This window comes from Lycium barbarum, chromosome 10 (genome assembly GCF_019175385.1).
Source record: "Lycium barbarum isolate Lr01 chromosome 10, ASM1917538v2, whole genome shotgun sequence".
In the NCBI taxonomy this organism is placed as follows: domain Eukaryota; kingdom Viridiplantae; phylum Streptophyta; class Magnoliopsida; order Solanales; family Solanaceae; genus Lycium; species Lycium barbarum.
Genome location: NC_083346.1, coordinates 120504079 through 120525901, shown reverse-complemented (window position 1 = coordinate 120525901; position 21823 = coordinate 120504079). Strand labels below are relative to the sequence as shown.

The window sequence follows — 21823 nt, the reverse complement described above, 5'->3', positions numbered from 1 at the left end:
ATTTCATCGCCACCACCACCCAAACCCGCCTATCCTCCATTTCATCGCCACCACCACCCCCACCACCCAAACCCGCCTATCCTCCATTTCATCACCACCACCACCACATCCCCCTCTTCTTCTTCACGCCCCACCCTCCATTCTTTCTACTCTCTTTCTTATTTCATAACCACTATTGTTTCCAATGAGCTTTAATATTTTCCGGTGAGCTTTATTTTTTCCGATCTTCTTCATTTTTCGGTCATCAAATTTGCATCTAATTTGTTACATCCCGTATTTTCATGTGTTGGAAAGCGTGTGAGTTAAATGATATTAGTAATGGGCACGAGGTTATCCCCCAAGCTTATAAGTGGTTAAAGTGATGGTACACATGTATCGTAAGGAATTGAAATTTAACCAATCGAAGAAAATAAATTTCGCCGAGGTTCAAAATTTATTTAAATGGAATACGGTCTAAGCTATAATATCTTGTATTTTTGGACTAGAAAATTTAATCGTCCAACGTGAGCAAATTTACCCGAGCCTGGAGAATTAGATCATATCCAAGGATAAAAATCAAGAGCTCGGTGTATACGAGGAATGAAGGCCCAAAATTATTTAAGGCAAAAGATGTGACAACGGTGATTGCAAATAATATTTTATGTGTGGCATTTGGTAACTACTGAAATGTTTCTTTTTGAATAATGTTAAATATCTTGGGGGGGGGGGGGGGGGGGCTGATATTTTCAGTTGGTTTTCTCCACTAAGTGGGGTCTACTAATTAAATAGCTATTCTTATGACTAACATGGAAAAGTACCAAAGGTTTGGTCAAAAAGGCCCATACGGGTATACATAGTAGACATACTAGCTATGACTCATTCTATCTAAATTAATAATAATTTATGTTGAAGATGGGCCTTATCTATTTTATATTACAATACTAGGAGAAGAACACTTGCTCCTAGAAGCATTTCTCACGATTGAAACCATTTTGATGGAAACAAAGCCATTCCTTGGAATTCTCGGCTAAGCCCCATTTGGAGAAGTCCAATAAACATATATGGTAATAGACCAGTAATTGTTGTCTAGTACGGGAGTTTTAGAGTTCAACAAACACAAGTCATCAATTAGAGGAGCCTCACATATATAGCACTACATGTTCATTACAAGATTCATTTATTTCAAGTTAAGCAAAGAAGAAAAATTTCTTTTGGAAAAACAAATATAAGGCTCTCGGCCAAGGTGGGTTCTAGCCGAGCAATGGAGGAGTGATGGGGAGAAATTATGCCTCAAAGTGTTGAATTTATTCAAGTGATTAGCAAGGTTAAGGAGCCAAGTTGATTGGGGTAAGATTTGATCTCTTTTTTATACACATTTAGGAGGATGTTAAACTTGTTTAATTTGAGAAAGGTGTGTTGAATATGAAAGATTGTAAATGTTGTTGTTGAAATTTAAAGTTAGCCGTGTGAAAGGCTTATATGAAGTAATGTTCAATCTTATTTTGCATATATTGTGGATGGTTTGAACGTGTGGTAATGTGTGAAAATGAATAAAAATCATGGAAATTTTGTATGTTGGTATTGAAGCCGTGTAGGGGCTGGTTTAGGGTAAATTGGTGGATTGATTTATTTGATGGTTGGTTGATTGTTGTTATGGACGTGTGGTGAGGATGAAGTTTAATGATTCAAGTTGAAATTTAAATTGTTTGTGGGCTGTTGTAGGAGCTAATATGATGCTAATATAGTTCTTATAATTGTATAAACGATGTTTTTAGACGTGTGGATTATTGGTGTGGTTCATGAAATTGAAAGAAAGAATGTGTTGTTGTGATTCTTGTAAAACTTGGTAGATGTATGTTGAATACAAGGAATTGTAAATGGTGATGTTATGTTGCTGTTTTGGCCGTGAGTAGGGGTTGTTTTGATCAAGCATGATAGTTAATTTTAAGTCGTATTATAGTTGTTGTTGTCCCGAACTATATGGCGAAAGGATTAGTAAGTTAAAGTTGAAATTGTGTTGATACAACCATATTGTCGTTCTTATTGAATTGAAGGAATTGGAAGTATAATGGTGTCCATATATTGTTATTGGTATTTTTGTGTCTACAGGATAACAATTGGAAATTTGGGATAGGTGAACATACAGGGGAAGTGCTGCCGAATCTTCGCTAGAATTTTTGATAATAGAAAACTTAAGCGAGAATATATATAGACTGAAATGTAGGTCCTATAAAAGAGTGAACTATGGACTTGCGAATTAGAAAATGTAGTTACTAACAATAACATCACTTTTACATAAATAGGCGAAAAGAGCGACGAGGCGAAAAGGATTCACGAATAGTCGCCAACAGGTATGTAAAGCCTATCCCTTCTTTCTTTTGGCATGTCCTAGATGTAAGTAAGATATAATATGAGCCTTGGGGTAATTCTACTCACTAGTTCCAAGCATGACTCATGACTTTTATTTGTTCTTGATGTTAGAACTTTCAGGATAGTCGAGCTATTGTCTCGAGTCTATTATATGATTGACTAATATGGTCATTATGGATGTTCTAGCGCTGTAGCAGCCTTGCCGACTTACATATATTATCTTTTGGTTGTGGCAGCCTTGCCGGCTTGCATATATTATTGTTCTGTTGTAGCAGCCTTGCCGGCTTGCATATATCATCGTTTCATAGTGGCAGCCTTGTCGGCTTGCGTAATATTCTGATATGTAGTGGCAGCCTTGTCGGCTTGCGTAGAATAATAATATATATGGTGGCAGTCTCGTCGGCTTGCGTATGTCATTATGTTGTGATTGATTGAGTACCTATAGTATCGGTCCAATTATGTTGACAGGTACAAATGGGTGTCCAGCTCGGGCACTAGTCACGGCCTACGGGGTTGGGTTGTGACATAATCTACCTATAAAATAATAATGAGCTTCAATATTTTCCGATGAGCTTCAATATTTTCCGGTGAGCTTCCATTTTTTCCAATCTTCTTCATTTCCGATCACCAAATTTGCATCTAATCTATCTATAAAATAAAATGGGAAATGTTGAAGAAATTTGCATCAAAAGGGAAATTTTCCATTCACGAACATTGCATTCAAATTGCACGGACTGCCTTCAAATGGCAGTGAAGAAATTGCACGCAATGCCCTTCAAATGGCAGTGAAGAAATTTCATGGACGGCCCTTCAATGGGCAACAATGAAGAAATTGCATTCAAATTGCACGGACTGCCTTCAAATGGCAGTGAAGAAATTGCACGCACTGCCCTTCAAATGGCAATGAAGAAATTACACGCAATGCCCTTCAAATGGCAGTGAAGAAATTGCACGGACGACAATTCAATGGGAAACAATGAAGAAATTGCATGGAGGAGAAGGGGGTGGGTGGGGTTGGGGGTGGCGGGAATGTGGAGGAGAAGATGGAGGGGTTGGGGGAATGGTAATAAAGAAGAAGAAGTTGCAAAAAAAAAAAAAAAAAAAAAAAAAAAAAAGAAACAATACTGGAAGTAATAAAATTTATTTTATTTTCACGTGGCGCTGACATGGATGCACGTGTGGAACACCACACACTGCAAAAGTGGTATGATGCCTTGCAGGGTGCGAATAATTTCAGTTTTTAGATGTTCAGGTGCGTAATAGATCACCCGTATAGTTTAGGTGTGATATCGACATTTTGGATATAATTTAAGGGTGATTTGATGTATTTTGCCATAACGTTTTATTCAAGTATCATGCCAATCATCATAGGATATGTATAACCTCTTCAATTTTCATTTGTTTCACTTTCTCATTAGATTCCTTTCGAAGACTTCCAAATAAACAATGAATGTTCTCGGACAATTTTATAACAGAATGAATCAATCCTTTATTAGCATACTATATATATCAGATTACAACATAATATTTGATTTGAAACCCTTTTAATTGCGCTGTTTGTTTATGCAAGTCAACAAAGAAGAGTTCTTTGCTTTCTCTGCAACAATACTTTCCACATAAAATTTATTAATAATTGGTTTTCGTCTCACTTCATTCGGACTTTTCATAAATCAACAGACACTATCTGATTAATCCTCCAGCGATGGGTGCTATTTGATCATTGTTACTTAATTTGACTATAAGAATTTTAAGAAAAATACTCATAATAACTTGAAAAATACCAAATCAAATACTACAAAAGTAAGTTTCAGTCGTCTACAGAAATCCACAGGGAAAATTATCAAACCAAGGAGCTTTTCAATATATCCAATGAGAAAAAGATCATGATATTTCTTTCCAAGAAAATCAAATGTTATTTGTTACGGTTATACAATTCTTACTAATGATTGTCCTGTCTAATTAAAGAAAACGAGAGTTAATTGATAAGAAAACAAAAGGAAAAATTGTAAAAATAATTCATAGCTAGCTTGTCAAAATGTAAACATCTCTCTTTGACTAGATAAGTAGGGAACAACGACGTCATGCATCCTATTTATTTTGGAAACATCTCACATAAATCTGAATCTTTATGTTTCTGCTTTAAATTACAAACATGACGAAGAGTCGTTGATATCAACAAAAGCAAAACTCTTTCTACTTGGAATAAAAATTTGATTATCATTCTTAAAATATTAAAGATAAAATAATCAAACGTTCAAGCTGATGCAGACCTCTTGGCTCTCTTCCAGTCCAGACTGCCTAATTTGGACGATCAACTAGTTACAAAGAGATACTAGCGCAGAACTTCTCAAGCTTCGGGTTAATGAACAAAGGACAAAACCTCAAAATAATATCCGTTAGTAGATATAAAGTATGTTAGCTTTCGACAATTACATTAGAAATACACAACAACAACAACAACAACATACCAGTATGATTTCACAAAACTAGAATTACACATATTGTTTATTAAAGGTGTTACAACAATAACAACATACTCAGTGTAATCTCATAAGTGAGATCTCAGGAGGTAGAATGTACGCAGATACCCCTACCCTTGTAACTAAAGAGACCGTTTCTAATAGACCCTAACACAAACACAAGTACTAAAATTGGAATAAAACCACAACTCTTGAACCAATACAATACTTTTTTTTATTTTTTTATTAATAATTAATAGGCTACAGTTCTAAAGTCAAAAACCGTTAGATCACCACCATCTACGGTCACAATTATGCTGGTACAATTTTTTCCTATGCACATGCGAAGCACCAAATCACCAAATATTATCTCTTGAAACCTTCATCAGTAGGGCTAGCCGTATAATTCTCTCTTTCCCAAACTCTTACAGTGAAAAAAAAAAAAACCCCTTAAGATAGCTCAGTTTATTTAATTTCTCGAGTGTTTAAATAGTTGTTTTAAGTTTGTTTTTGTTTCATTTTTATTGGTTAGGGTTTTGGTGTTTGTAAGATGTATCCTTCTCGAGGAAGTAATAATCCATACGGACAACATACGTATTCTTCGCAATCAACCTACGGCCAAACTGTGAGTATATCTGTCTTTTTTTTTTTTTTTTTTTTAAATGTAATTAAACTTGTGTTGCAATTGAAATCTATTCAATTAGTCAGTTACGAGAACTAATTTCATAATTTCAGTCCTATGTTAATTTATAAGGCCAATTAGTGTATGTCTCAATTAAAATTCCTCGCGTCGGCTCGGTTATTTGATTTATTGAGTCTTTAGATAGTTGTTTTTAGTTTGTTCCATTTTGTTGTTAGGGTTTTTATTTGAGTATCTGGATTTAATTTGTTTTGTTATTTGATATGTACGTCGTTTTAATGTAAGGAAATTGGTGTTGCAATTGAAATGTAGTCGATTAGTAAGCTACGAGAAGTCATTTCAATTCTATGTTAATTTAGTTTACCGAGGGTTTGAATCCCTGTCTTTCCGCACTTTAACCTAATTCACTAATGTTGATGACTGAAATGTATCGAATAACAATGGAAATAAGGCCAATTAGAGTTTGTCTAAATGAAAATATATGTTAATCTAAATCTCACAATACACGCTTGCATACGTACAAGTCCCTAAACGGACTTGAAAAACAATAATTAAACCTTAATTACAATTAGCTGATGTCACCTCTATGGATCCTTCTCGAGGAAGTAATAATCCGTATGGCCAACAAACGTACTCTTCACAATCAACCTATGGCCAAACTATGAGTATATCTGCCCTTTTTTTTGTTATTTGATACTTTTTTTTGTGTGTGTAATTAAATGGTTTTGCAATGGAAATTTATTCAATTAGTGAGTTATGAGAACTCATTACAATTGGATGTTAATTTATAAGGCCAATTAGAGTATGTCTCAATTAAAATTAGATACTCCCTCGGTTTCAATTTATGTGAACCTATTTCTTTTTTAGTCTGTGCCAAAAAGAATGACCCCTTTTCATATTTGGAAATAATTTACCTTTATGCAATGATTTGTAGTCACACAAAATATACATGCCTTATTTTTGCACCACATGTTCAAAAGGTTTTCTTTTTTCTTAAACTCCGTGTCCAGTCAAATAGGTTCACATTAATTGAAACAAAGTATTATCTAAATCTCGCTGCTTCGTGTCTTCATTTTTTTAAACACACAGTTATTTGATGTATTGAGTCTTTAGATAGTTGTTTTAGTTTATTTTTAGGGTTTTATTTGAGTATCTGGCTTTTATTTGTTTTGTTATTTGATACATACGTCTTTTTAATGTAAGTAAATTGGTGTTGCAATTGAAATGTATTCAATAAGTTATGAGGACTCATGTCAATTCTATGTTAATTTAGTTTACCTGGAAGTTCGAATCCCAGTCTTTTCGCACTTTAACCTAATTCACTAATGTTGATGACTGAAATGTATCAAGTAGCAATGGAAATAAGGCCAATTAGAGTTTGTCTAAATTAAAATATTATGTTATCTAAATCTCACACTTGTTCATACATACAAGTCCATAACCAGACTAAAAACAATAATTAAACCTTAATCGCCATTAATTGACGTCCCCTCTATGGATCCTTCTTGAGGAAGTAATAATCCGTATGGACAACAAAAGAACACTTCACAATCAACCTACGGTCAAAGTGTGAGTATATCTGTCTTTTTTTTTTCTTTCTGTTTTGTTATTTGATAATTACTTCATTTTATTTAATTAAACTGGTGTCGCAATTGAAATTTATTCAATTTTTGTTTTGTTATTTGATACTTCTTTTTTTGTATAATTAGACTGGTATTGCAATTGAAATTTATTAAATTAGCGAGTTATGAGAACTCATTCCAAACCTATGTTAATTTATAAGGCCAACTAGAGTTTCACTGTCGTTACATAATGTCACACATCAGCAATTTGAAGGATAAGTTGTAAGAAAAGTAGGGTACGAGGTAGAGCTGGGTATTGAAATTTATTCAATTAGTGAGTTATGAGAACTTGTTCCAATCATATGTTAATTTATAACGCCAATTAGGGTTTCCCATCGTTATATAATGTCACATATCAATAATTTTAATGATAAAGTTGTAAGAAAAGTAGGGTAAGAGGTAAAGCATAAAAAGGTAGGGTAAAAGATAAAATAGTAATATTAGAGAAAATGTAAAGACAAAATATAAAAATTAAAGGTAACAATGCGATCACAAATCTGTCGTTACACAAAATGGGACTTCTTGATTTAACGATACGATATAATAAAAATTAAATAACACTCAAAACAAACATTGTATTCAACCTAACAACACAATACAATAGGTAACAACCATCCAAACAGAGCGCTAATTAAGCTGGTGTTGCAATTGGAATTTATTCAATTAGTCAGCCATGAGAACCATTACAATTCTATGTTAATCTATAAGGCCAATTAGAATTTGTCTAAATGGAGTATATGTTATCTAAATCTCACACTTGTCCATACACTTGCATACATACAAGTCCCTAACTAGACTAAAAAAAAACAAAAAAAAAGCAAGGTCCCATTTGGCATTTGATAATTTTCACTTTTTTCCGGAATTCAATTCCGGAATCATGTTTGGACATAGAATTTGTTACAATTATCTGCAATTCAAAAAACTCCAAATAGCCGTTCTAACTTTTTTCACTCCAAATCACTGACAAAAATTCAACATTTTTCCAAGTTGTATTCATGTCCGAACACATCTCTAGTTTCCAAATACCATTTTCAACTTTTTTTTTCCAAATACTGCTTTTTTCAAATTTCACATGTTTTTGTCCAAATGGCCACTTATTAAACCTTAATCACAATTAGTTGACATCACCTCTATGGATCGCTTCATTTCATTGTGTTATTTCCGTAGCTATGTCGGCATTGAGATTGTAAAAAGCTGATGCTGGAGCAACTGTTCATCATGTTGGACAAACTCTGAAGTAACAATGCGAAATTAGAAAAAGGGGGTGCTCGATGACTGTATTTAGTTGAGATTGTAACTGTAAAAACTGTTTAACCCTTGAAATAATGGTAGTGTCGTATCAATTGGTCGAGTCTCAGGTTTGAAACCCCCTGCCTACGATAGTAGGGGATTTGCCTTCTGGGTCGAGCTCGTCGCATGGGGCTTGCCTAGTGCGGGCTATCTTCCTGTGTGATTTGCGGGCTATTGCACAGGAGCGGGTTTTACTCTGTGCGCACCCAAAGGGTAGTGGCTGCGAGTTCCCTTGTCATAAAAAAAAATCATGCAAATAGTGAGCGTGAGAGTCAGATTGTAGTCAGTCAAATGTAACTTCTTGCAGGTCATGTTGCAGACAATAATATAGATTCTCAGTTGTATTCATGGGAAGCTTTTCCATTAACCACGGGTGCATCAGTTTGTTCTAAAGTAGCTCTTGCCAAATATTTATGGTTGGCTAAACTCGTCTATTCTGTGGATTCCCTGTACTATGTTCATGCTTGTTATTTTATATCACTTTCTCTGTTCATCTAGTTGGGACATGGTTACTCCGGAAGTTCTGCTGGAGGGCCTGAGAGGTCCTCTCAAGTACCCACAAGTTCACAGCATTCCTCGATGTTAGGAACCCCCCAAGATGCAGAAATGAGTGCTTACAGAGCTCACAGTCATCATCCATCAGCAGTGTCTAATTATGGTGGGCAATATAGCTCTGTGTATGGTTCCACTGCTCAGCAGGTCAGCAGATTCTTCTGCACTGTATATATTCTATTTGCATGATATGTCTATTGCCTAAACTGTCTGAAAAATGAAATATTTCCGCAAGCGGCACAATACTGGATAGTGCTCCAGGTGTTATATTTAAAAACTGGTGACATTGTGTTTCCTGTGATGTGGACTTGGCGTGAGACTAATTCTTCTATCATCAGGAGAGCGGAAATACCTGTTCTTATGTATTCAATTTACACAAACTTTAACCTGCGTAAATTTTATCTGGTTCCTTGTTCAGTTGGTTGAACGGGTGTAATATGTTGGCTGTTTCTGTTTTCATATACACACAGTAGTGGTAAAGCTGTTACACTGTGTTAGAGCAGCTAACTTTCTTGTCTTTTTCACATAATTGGATTTTGTTGTTTAAGATCTACCAGTTGGCATGTTAAGAAATGTGATATTTTGCTCTGCAATATTTGTCCCAAAAAAAAAAAAAAACTCACCTCTGAACATGTAGCTACTTCCTTTGCATGGTTGTTACCAAATAAATCCTCATTGTTCACCACTAGCCAGTGCATGTCAGTAGATGTATGTATCTGTAAATAAATTGATGCATGCACATAGACTCGACTGTCTCATGGATTGGGATATTTGACAAGATTCGAGTGTGGTTTCTTCCTTCTCCACCAAATCTAAAGATTGGGTTTATAAAGCTTCCACCATGTCTAATTTGCTTTGCGTTGTGTGTGTGTCACATTTGAGTGTTCCAATTAGCTTTTTTGCATTATCAACTGTTCCAATTAGCTTTTCTGCATTATCAACTGTTTAATTTTCTGATCTTGGGTATAAAATCTTGTCTCTCTACATCTCTTTCGTATGCAGATGCCCACAATTGCTGGAAAAGGATCTGGGTCATCAGCTTTGGAAAGTCGCAGCGGCTTTGGTGTGGATTCGCCAAAGTTCACGGCAGGTGACTACGTTTCATCCAGCCATGGATATGGTCAGAAAGCTGAACTACAGTATTCTGATAGGGTTTCTGATTATCCAACCCTTGATAGACGCCAATATGGGGAACGACATAGCTCTTATGCGGGGAGAGATCTGACAAGTGAGCAAGCCAGTCGATATCCTGATTCACTTTCTTTTGGTCAGAAGCATCAGGTGCGGTTTTCAGACTATGCCTTTTATCTTTTGCAGGAATTCTTTTGACTCTTACCACCACCCCGGACACACCATGAGCACATGCACATGAGATCTCAATAGTCAATACTCATGATTGTCATAACAAGGATTATGAAATTTCTGAATGAGCATTGGAAAGTTTTGAGTCACCCAAACTCCTATCGTTACATTTCTTCAGAGATTAACTAAAACAGAATACGAAGGAGCTGGATATGAGAGAAGTTCATACTCCATCCTAGACAAGATAGCCCCTTTAGCATGAAATTGGGAAAGAGTTTTTGAACGTAGAAATAAGTGTAGTGAATGGAATGTATAAAAGTGGGTAGTTTATTTTAAGATGGTAAATATAGGAGTAGTAATGCAATGTGATAATTGGGTTGGTTTGAATCTTTCAGTAAAATTTTCCAGTTTGTAAATGAGGCTGAATGTTTTGGAGGTTTGAAGAGGAAAACATGTTGAGTAATACTGCTTATTGTCTTTTTTAGCATAATGTTCTTGTCTATGTACTGGCTACATAATTTATTGCTTTTTATAATCTTCCTTTTTTTTTGATAAGGTAAATAATTTTATTGACAATTGGGGAAACTCCATATACAAGCCATATACCAAAAGAAGAGAACCTACATCAAAGTATGGTTCTCAACAAAAGAGATCCAATCCTCTATACAAATAGGGACCTCGTACGTACACCAAAAAGTAACTAGAGACAAAACACTCCTATGCAATTTTACAAAATCTTGTTCCACCCCATCAAAGGCCCTCCTATTTCTTTCTTTCCAAATGACCCACATGATTGCTAAGGGGACAACACTCCATGCTCTTAGGCTTCTCTTTCTTTTCCTATGAGTTCAACTTTGCAAAGCCTCCTTCACTATAATTTTCCTTTTCTTACCAAATGTATGTCTTCTATGTTTTTTTCACACTGTTAGGCTGAAAGATATGAGCATATGGATCAAGCATCTATAATACGGCAAGAGCAAATGCGACAAGAACAAATGCGACAAGAGCAAATACTACTGAAGTCTCAGGCATTGCAATCTACTTCCATTGATGGAGGATCTAGGTATGTACTCTAGTTCTATCTCAAAATTGTGTGATGTAATAGCAAAAATGCTCTTTGGAGCCATCTGATAGTTGTGTTTAATTGCATTTTCCTTACGCTATCAGTATCGATACTTGGCTCTAACATGTACATAGGAGTGATATATTCCTGTGAGTGATATCATATATCTGTACACATCCTGTGCCCAGCTTCTTACATGGAGCATATGTCCTATTGCACTAAGTAGAAACAAATTTCTGGCAGACAAGTTGATTATCTTGCAGCAAGGAGTGCTGCTGTTCGTCATGCAGCCCAAGATCCCATAGCTTATAGTGGCAGAATCGACTCAGATCCTCGCACTTTATCAGCGTTACCTGGATCATTACTTTCTGGGCAACATGCTCCTTCTATCCTAGGGGCGGCACCGCAAAGAGCTGTTGAGGATGTCATGTATGTTCAAAGTTCTACAAATCCTGGTTATGGAGTGAGCCTGCCTCCAGGTAGAGACTATGGGATGGGGAAGGGACTTCATGCAACCTCGGTTGACTCTGACTATCCTAGCAGCGCGTTGGCACGTGCTGGCCACTCAAGGTTAGATGATTATAAGGATGACAGAGTCTACTCTCGTGAGCTTGAACGACGGGAGAAAGACCGACATTCTTCACGCGAGCGAGAGAAAGATCGAGAAAGGGCGAAAGATCGAGAAAGGGAACGGGATCGAGAACGAGAACGAGAACGAGACAGGGAACGAGAACGTCAGCGACAAAGAGAGCGTGATCGTGAACGTGCTTTGGAACGTAAGGAGAAGGAAAAAGATCATGAGCGCAAACGTGGAGCTGAAATAAAGCATGACCGAACACCTCCCAGGAGTTCTAGGGATCGACGAGGACGCTCTTTGACCAAGGGCAGTAAATCTTCACGACGAGAATCTCCACGTCCTGAATCTTTGCATAGGTGGATTTTATTTGGTTTTGTTCTTCTATGGTTGTGTGTTTAGCAGCTGCTATATATTGCAGCATCCGTAACTAACTTGGTGTTCTGTCATGCTGAAGGCGTCATTCACCTGTTAAAAGGCGAGAGTATTTCTGCAAGGTAAAACAAGAGCTTAGCGCTTGAATCATTATTATCCCTCCTTAAGTGGTTCTGCTTTCCATGTGGGAATGAAGTGTAGTGAGGACCTCTTAGTACTTTAAACTTCTTGATCACCATATTTCATAGACAAAGACTAATCAAGCTACTCGTTTCTAAGATTATCCTTATTCATTACCTAACACAGTTGGGCTATTGGCTTTTCCAATTACCATGGGTCAACAAGCTCTTATTTTGAACCATAGCCAGTTCAGATATTTTGTCCCTCCATTTCCTTTGTCTTCTTGCTGTCTCCTATGCTCTCTTTCATCTTTCCCTTCGGATGTTGCTGTCCATGATGCTCAAGATATATAGTTTCTGCAAGGAATTGCGGGTGTTCTCTCTGTTCCTTCCTTTGATCCTGGAGGCTGTTGGTCCTTTTCTGTACCATCAGATCTTGTCATGGTTATCCTTTTTGGGATGATAGCTGTCTAGTTTTTTTGATAAATTTTAAGCTGCATTTATTTGAATGCTTGATTTTTGGGACTTGATCGACTGCTTCAATTATTCAACAAGGATGGCTAATGATTGCTATTCTTATGCATTTATTTTTGTTTTTGCAGGTTTATTCGTCCAGTTTGGTTGAAGTTGAGAGGGATTATCTGTCACTGGATAGGCGGTATCCCAGACTTTTCATATCTCCAGAATGCTCGAAGGTTTGCCTTCTCTTTCATTCAGCTAATTTTGTGCGAGATATATCATGTAACATTGCATTTTGTTTTGCTGTAGGTGGTTGTAAATTGGCCAAAAGGGAATCTTAAGCTTTCTTTGCAAACCCCTGTCAGGTAATTAGTCACAATACCCTTCCTTTTTTATGTTTGTTTATTTTATACTGTATTTCTATAATATTGCACTATTTGGTATTGGAACATCCGATTTGCAAAAGAATATTAAGTCTCTCAATGATTTTTAAAACGATCTATTCCTTAGGAGCTGCAGCTCTGACATATGCTTTCTCTACCCCCCAAATTCCCCATGCACTTAATCTAGTGTAGTTAACCATCATGTAGATATGCAGTTTTGCTTTTTCAAAAAAAAATAATTGTTAGGTAGATATGCAGTGTTGATTCTTTGGAATCTGTAAGTTGATGGCTGGTATGACAATATTACCCTTTTCATGATGAACAGTTTTGAGCATGATTTTTTTGAAGGAGAGGCTGCAACAGCTCTGAAACGACTTTCATCGAAACCGTCTGCTGGTGAACCTGAAAAATCAGGACATGGGATGACTATATGGAATGCAAAGGTTTTCTATGAAGATATACAAATTGTTTTATAACTTGTCTTTTCCTCTGAACTTTTTTAAGTTAGCATTTGCTTAAGACGTTATCATGATATTTTAAGAGGTTGTCAGATGTAAGAACCAGTAAGTTAAAATTGGGGAATCGTTCTGGGATTTCAATGTGAATAAGATAGAAGTTTTTTTAGTTTTATCATCAGAGCAAATGCGCCCTTTTTTTCCGTATTTTAAAGAACTTTGCTGAAGAGAGCCATGACTGAAGTGGTGAGTGTTTCTGGTTCATGTTGGTTATATAACAATTCGCTGTCTGTACTCCTGGGGTTTGGGCATCTGTGAGTGTAAATTGGAGTCTTAATTGTGGATTTTTAAGGGAAGGAATAGATTTGATAGCTGCTTTAGGTTTTTATAACTTTTAATATAGAGTGATGATTGCACTACTTGAGTATTCCCTTGCTCCTTATTGTTGCCAGTATTAATGCACCTGAACAGACTTTGTTCAACTTGATTAAATTGCAAAGCATAGACCTTGGCATGACCAGGAGGTCCCGGGTTCGAGCCGTGGAAACAGCCTCTTGCAGAAATGCAAGGTAAGGCTGCGTACAATAGACCCTTGTGGTCCTGCCCTTCCCCGGACACCGCGCATAGCGGGAGCTTAGTGCCCCGTGCTGCCCTCTAGACCTTCACAAAAAGAGAACCTCTTCCCTGATTTTCTCTTCCACTGCTGCCTTCTATGTTCTATATGCTATATTTCAAAGATGACAAGTTGGTTTTGTATTTTCCAGTTTTATAGTGGAAGCACAGTATTTAATGCAATGGTGTTTCTTGTCCTGTCATGACGTGTACCTTGTTATCCCAATGCACTCTCTCTACATCGTGTAGATGTGCTAAGATATTTCTGAAAGTTGTCATTTATTTTCTGATATGTAGATGCTTTTGATGAGTGGTCTCAGCAGAAATTCTCTGGAAGAGTTGTCATCCGATCGAAACTATGATGACCGAATACCGCACATTTGCAATATGCTTAGGTTTGTTGTTCTTAAGCTGGAAAATTCTTTAATGACTATAGGGGGCCAGTGGGATAGTGTTGATGGTGGGGATCCATCATGTGATGACTCCTCTTTGATTCGGACAGCTCTTAGGTATGTTAATCACATTTCTCTACTATTGTGATTTTATGTTCTTTCCCTGAACCCTACTGATAGAGCTCTTGCTATTAGACATGCAAAGGACATAGCTCATCTTGATTTGAAGAACTGCCAGCAGTGGAACCGTTTCCTTGAGGTAATATTTGCCTGCGTGGGTCTCTCTGTCCTCAGTTTATTCCATTTACATGGTTCAAAGCAGGACTCTCCTTTTGCGTTCTCTTAAATGTAAACTTTATTAGGGTCTATCATTTAAACTCTGAATACTAAAAGAATAAATAAATCTCCCGCTTAATACTTATAAAGCATTATGAACAGATGATTTGTAATATCTGCCTGAGTGGGTCTCTCCGTTGTCAGGTTATTTATGTTCAAAGCAGGACTCCACTTTTGTTTTCTCTTAAATGTTAGCTTTAGTGTCTATCGCTGAAACTCTGAATAGTGAAAGAGTAAGTAACTATCCGCTTAATGCTGTAAGCGTTATGAACAGTTGGTTGGCATATCGTTCCTCTTTCCTTCATATATCACCAACTTGCTGAGTCCTTTCGTTTTATTCGGAAATCGTCTTTGGTCCTCTTTGGACGAGGGGAGCTTCAAGAATTCCTTCGTTTAAAAAAACTTTCAGTGACGTTTATAAAACTGGCCTGCGGGTCTGAATCTAATCTAGCTCCCATTCCTTGAACTCCTTGAAAGTCTGTTGGTCTACATGGTCATGTTCCTAAATACATTTTCACTTTTGGGACCTCAATCGTTCATCATGTTAAAGATCTATGCTAAAGGACTGTAACAGAATGAATGCCGCACATTCTTAAATTTATCAGGAGTTATTTAGCTAGTTGAAGTTGTTTTGTTTGCAGAATATTAATGAGAGTGAGGGTTGTCATTTTCCTTGGTATTGAATGAAGCACTGATACTCAAACATATCATTTATAAGTTTATTTTAAAAAAATATTTGCTCACCATCTTCAACCTGCGGACGAAGAAATGTTATTTTCTAATGAAAGCTCAAGTAATTCTGGTTATTTTCTATGGATGTCCTTCAGCCTGTTACTAATGTTTACTTGCAAGTCCTGAAAGTTCTCTTGCAGCTGCTTGGCAACTTTAAGTTTCTACATTTTTACTTCATCAGCTTCCCTTTTCCCCTCTTGCGGTCCATGCTATTGAGATGGATCATATCATTAAAAAAATGTTAATATTTTCCAAGAAATTGTAGGTGGCGAACTCAAGCCAAGAAATTGTTTTCTGATCTAGACCGTTACAGAAGTTGCTCACAATTAAAGTTACATGATATTGAAGATAGTTTATATTTTTGATGTTTGGCAGATACACTATGAAAGAGTTGGGAAGGATGGGCGGTTCAGTCATAAAGAAGTCACTGTTTACTTCGTTCCAGACTTGTCTGAATGCCTCCCTTCATTGGAATCATGGCGTGAGAACTGGTTTACTCAAAAAAAGGCTATTGCTGAGAGAGAAAGGGAACTTGCTCTGAGGAAAGAGGTCTGCTTTCTTAAAGTACCAGTACATTTCTTGTAGCTTCAACACAGAAATTCTCTCTATAAGTTTTGACGAATATACTCCACTTTTTTTAATTGTGAAAGGTAATTTATTGCTTTATATGACCCCAAGCCGGTGCATCGAGTGTGTCTTACAAAAAGGAAAATATTGAGTCCTTTTACTGCACATGTAATGAATTGACAAGATCTATCAAGCTATTTCTTTCATTTACATCCAGTTACTTACACCAAAAAGCTAGACATGAATAACTTGATCCTCATTAACTCTCCTTCCTTCCTTCCTTCCTCCAAAGAGATCCTTTGGTGTCTCTAACTCCCAAACCATCCACCAAATCTGCAGAATGGTATTCCTCTATGCCACTGGAAGAGTAAATCTTTTGTAGTTCTGGCTTGCACCACTCATCCACCATACGTTTAAGTGCATGCATAATAGCTGGATCCTTATCACACACACACAGAGAGAGAGAGAGAGAGAGAGAGAGAGAGAGGTTTCTAATTCCAGAATGTCAATTGCTCTTTATCATCTTTCTCCACAGAATCTTCCTCCCTGCTGAAACTCCAAGCCATTTTCTGGTCTTTCATGCTTCTTACACGAAGGTCTCCTTTCTTTTACTTGTCATTTTCTCCCCCACTCAAGATTATATGTCCTTTCTCCGTTGAATTGCCATTTTAAATCCTCCATTTTCCTACATTTTAAATGCTCCCTCCAAAAAGAATGGTGTTGTCAGAGTACGAAGTTCAACACGGATAATTGCAGTTTAAAAGATTTTTTTTGAAAGACAGTTTACATAGTTTGAAGCTGCATAGAAATACTAAATATCACAACTTCTTGTAGTTAAACACACACATATGTAACTAAGGAAAAACTGTTTGATTCACATGATAGTAATATCCAATTCCTTTGGGACAGGAGTAGCATTTTAATTTCTAGTTTACTTTTATGTTTCCTTTTCATTTACTTTAGTCGCAGATGGTACATTAATGGTTTTGCTTGCTGATCAGTTTAAATTCTTTGTTTCATCTAGAAATCCGGAGAGAAGGAAAGACAGAAAGGTAAGATATCTGAAATGTTGGTGCATCAGTTTCTTTACCTGAGATTCTATTCTGGTTCATTTGTTACTTTTGGAATTCAATAACTCAAGAGTCAGAATCTCACAGATGCTAAGCGGGGTCCCAAGTCAGAGAAGAAATCTGCATCTGGACAGTCTGCAGACGGAAGCAAGAAGGACAATGATGGCAAACTGAAAGAGAATACACCTGATAAAGAAGGGTCTAAGAAAAAAGGTGGAGAGAGTAAACAAGCTCTTGAAACTTGTAAGGTGGGGAATGATAATGCTGAACTGAATCCAGGTGAAATTGCTGCTATTGAAACTGATAGTAGTGCAAAGTCAGTTAAGAAGAGAGTTATTAAAAGAATTGTTAAACAGAAGATCTCCAATAAGAAAGACTTGGAAACCACACCAAAAGTGAATGATAAGGTGGAGAGTAAAGAAACTGGGGAAGGAAATTTGAGCGCAGAGATTGCTTCTCCCCAGGTTGGAGCATCTGCTAACCCTCCTGTTAAAACTTTTATAAGGAAGAAAATTGTTAAGAAGGTTCCCGTGGCAAAAACTCCAAAAGAGGATGGGTTGAAATCTCCTGATGTGGAAGGTGTCAAGGAGGCGGAATCTTCAGAAAAGGGAAATAGCAAAACTGATGGTGATGGTACTTCTGTCAAGCAGGACGCTGTTGTGAAGAAAACAGTTAAGAGAAAAATAATTAAGAGGGTTCCCAAACGAAAAGCAGCATCTACAGATGCCAAATATGGGGTAACTGGTGGTGATAGTCTCAAAGATGATGTGAAAGAGGAGAAATCAGTTCAAGCTGAAAGTGAGGTGCCAAATGTGGGTGATAATAATGCGAAAAATGCGGAGAATGTGAATGTTGTTAACCAAGAATCGAAGGTTAGCCCTAAAACAAAATCAAAAATAGCGCAAGAAAGTAAAGAAGAAAAAAAAACTGAGTTAAATCTTGCTGGGTCCAAGAAAGAATCCGAAGCAGACAAGCATAAAAGTTCTCAAAATGATGACCGTTTGAAGCTAAAAGGAAAGGAAGACCCCAAAGAACAAACAGAAAAGAAGAATCAGGATGGGAAAGTCCTTTCGAAGAGCAAATCAACAAAAGAGATCAAAGAAAAGAAAAGTGAAGATCCTCCTCGGCACCCTGGATTTTTTCTTCAAATACAAGGGAGCAAGGATATGAAGGTAGGTGCTATCAGAATCACTTGACTGTTCAAGTTGGAATAAATGCTTTGTCATACTGTTTGTATGGAAATAACTATATTGTTGTGTACCTATACCTACAGTTGCGATCATTGTCTCTTTCACTGGATTCTTTGTTGGATTATACTGATAAGGATATTGAAGAATCAAGATTTGAGGTATACTCTTCTTAGCGTGTAAAGCAACCATGGCTGTACTTTTGCTGGGAATCACAAACTTGTCCTATGATTTTGTGAATTCTAAATTATCATCCATGAATTGAGTATCGTACTTTTGGTGAATTGGATGTTATTTCGTCACCTTTTGTTGATTTCTTTTGGCAGCTTTCACTCGTTGCGGAATCCCTGTATGAAATGCTTTACTATGACATGGCTTCTCGTCTCTTAACTTTTCTTCAGGTTTGTGCAAGTCATATTATTCAGTTAGTTCCTTGAGAAATGGTTTTTCTATTGCCAAATTTTTATCTAACACTACCCTTTATGTTACCTTTATGATAGAAATTGCGCTCAAAGTTTTTGATCAAGCGAAACCAGCAAAAAAGACTGAGAGAAGAATCATCCAAGAAGAAAAGTGAGGAAAAATCAGCCAAGCGTGTAAAGACAGATGAACCTATGGAGGATGCCAAATCTACTAAAACTGAATCACAAGGCAAACATGATCAAGGGGATGAGAAATCACCTGTCAAGGAAGAGGCTACTTCGCTAAATAATGCTGAAGAGACAATGATATCAAATGAAGATGCGAATGATGACTCTGAAATGGATGAAGATCCGGAGGAAGATCCAGAGGAAGAATCAGAAGTGCAGGACACAAGCCCACAGGATGGCCAGGCTAAGGAGGCAAAGGTTCTGTCTTGTCTTGCTACCACTTCACAATTTCTTTTATGTTAAGTTTTCTGTGTACTTGTTATGTGTTGAATCTGCTGTCTATTGATCTCATTTAGCGAGACTATTGTCAGTAAATCAGTTGCACTAGGTATTTTTAGTTTCTTATATATTTCAATCAGAATCTCATATCGTTGACTAAATTAGCAACACAGACAAACACTGCCCTGCAAGCCATTTTCAAGAATATTTTGGATCTTCCGATACGACCAAGACTTAATAGAGGATTGGGATTGTCTGGTATATGTAGAAGTTTTTTGCCAACATAAGAAATACCTGTATGCTTTAATAATTGGTGAAATAAAAGAGAGTTCATTGGTGAACATCGACCTACGTAATATGGAATTGTAGTGCCACTAAAATTTTATTTGTTTGCCAATGGTGGGTGTGAGGAGTGGTAGAGGTAGGTCGGAGTATTGGGGGGAGGTGATTAGGTAGGACATGATGCATCTTCAGCTTACCGAGGACATGACCATAGAGAGGAGGATATGGAGGTCGCGAATTAGAGTTGAACGTTAGTAGGTAATTGAGCATTGTCTCGCTTTTTGTTTGGATGGGCTTGATGATAGTTTGGAGCACCGTATCCATCGTATCTGTTTCCACTTTCTTGCAGTAGTATTAACATTATTCTCGTACTTTCTTGTTCTTTGATTTCTGTTACCACCTGTGTTTCTTGTGCTTCAGTTATTGCATTATTTTGTTGTTGTTATCATTCCTTTTTTCTGAATGCTATCTACTGCTTTCCTTTTTAGTTGCCATGTCGTCTTCATTTTTTTGGTTCAAATGGCTTTGAAATGCTTTTCTTGAAGCCGAGCGTCTAACAGAAACAACTTCTCTACCTCCACGAGGTAGGGGGTGAGGTCTGCGCACCCTCTACCCTCCCCAGACCCCACCTGTGGGATTACAATGGGTATGTTGTTTGTTTGTTTTCGCTTATTGAGGTGGACAAACAATAATTCGAGCTCATTGATTGGGAAGTTGGTTTTGCAGCAAGGGTGTGGAAATGAAGAAACTAAAAGTCATGTAGATTACTGTAATCTTGGATGTTTCTGATTGTAGGACAATGCTAAGGAAATGCAAACTGATGCTGATAATGGAGGTGAACTGCCTGGAAACGGCAAGGATGAAGGAGCTTCTGAGATAAAACAAGTTCTAAAATCAGGCAGCAAAGAAGAGACAACAAAGGTGGAGAAAAATACTAGAACTACTAAGGGTGAGGTTAACAAAGAACTGTTGCAGGTGAGTTGCTGGTCATTCTCTTAATTTCTTTTCATCATTCTCTATGTTCTCTTATCTGATTTCTTCTTGCTCTGCAAAAGGCTTTCAGGTTTTTTGACCGAAACCGAGCGGGATTTGTTAGGGTAAACCAACTAGCTTGTCCTTCTCTCTCTCTCTCTCTCTCTCTCTCTCTTAGTTCTCGCTGCATAGGAAACTCAATCATGTATGCCTTTCCAGGTTGAAGATATGAGATTAATCCTCCATAACTTGGGGAAATTCCTTTCTCACAGGGATGTCAAGGTTGGTTTATTTTGTGTATTCTTAGTACCTTACTACCTTGGTTTATTTGCACATCTGTTGAAAATAACTCATGTCGTGCAGGAACTTGTGCAAAGTGCACTTATAGAGAGCAACACCGGGAGAGATGACCGCATTCTCTACAAGAAGTTGATCGACATGGACTTGTGAAGTTTATCGCAGGATTAGCTAATGGATTATCATCAAATTTTAGTGCTGCCTTTTCAATGATTTCTTTAGTGGCAAACAAACTCGTATCAGGAATAGACTTGAATTAAGGGTAGTGGTTAAAATTTTTAAACCAAACTGTTACAAAATATTTGATACTTGTGGAAAGTATTTTCCCTAGAGGCCTCTGGTTCGCAATTAGTTTTGCAATTTGACTTACCTCCAATATGAAAACAACTAATCACTTACAAATTACAAGTACAAGCCAGACAACGTGCTGCATTGTACTACCCCCTTATTTTTTGTTCTTGGGGTTGGGTGTAGTTTCGAGGAGAAAGTATTTACTGGTACTAGTTCTTGGATAAGAGGTTGCAGCTATTTATAAAAGCATAGTACTCCATTCCGTTTCATGATCAAAGTTTAGGTTATGAAGATCTAGCATGTCTGTGACGGTGCACCCAAAATCCCTTAGGTGGTCGTTTGATACACAGGATAAGGTGGGTTATCCCGTGATTAAGTTGGGGATTAACTTATACCGTGATTGGCGGATGATATAAATTTATATTGGATTTTCGTTTATTCCACTTGTTCGAGCTAAAGCAAGAGTGAAAAGCCAGGAGCGAGTGCCACAACAAAAAAGAAGCGAAGCAAGGATTAGAGCATGGAATGGGGGACATGACAGCACTAGAAGGATCAGGCTTCACCGACCTGTCCC

General features: G+C 37.1%; 1 protein-coding gene across 1 annotated transcript; it reads left to right on the top strand.

Moving 5' to 3' along the window:
- The first annotated feature begins 5206 nt into the window (after nt 1–5206).
- On the top strand, nt 5207–21294 carry LOC132614207 (protein SHORT ROOT IN SALT MEDIUM 1). The gene is made up of 21 exons (XM_060328611.1): nt 5207–5433; nt 8859–9059; nt 9915–10193; nt 11144–11277; nt 11521–12210; nt 12309–12348; nt 12948–13040; nt 13114–13169; nt 13513–13630; nt 14552–14763; nt 14842–14905; nt 16090–16263; nt 17306–17333; nt 17439–18523; nt 18625–18699; nt 18865–18939; nt 19039–19386; nt 20485–20664; nt 20745–20786; nt 20881–20943; nt 21025–21294. Exons 1-21 carry the CDS (start codon nt 5359–5361, stop codon nt 21109–21111), a joined length of 4119 nt encoding a protein of 1372 aa, XP_060184594.1. The 5' UTR covers nt 5207–5358; the 3' UTR covers nt 21112–21294.
- The last annotated feature ends 529 nt before the right edge of the window (nt 21295–21823 follow it).

What these genes read in the sequence shown, in the direction of transcription:
- LOC132614207 (XM_060328611.1), top strand. Translation starts at nt 5,359, where the DNA reads ATGTATCCTTCTCGAGGAAGTAATAATCCATACGGACAACATACGTAT. An exon ending in TCCATTGATGGAGGATCTAG is followed by an intron (nt 11,278 to 11,520) that starts GTATGTACTCTA and finishes AATTTCTGGCAG; the next exon opens with ACAAGTTGATTATCTTGCAG. An exon ending in AGTGGAACCGTTTCCTTGAG is followed by an intron (nt 14,906 to 16,089) that starts GTAATATTTGCC and finishes GATGTTTGGCAG; the next exon opens with ATACACTATGAAAGAGTTGG.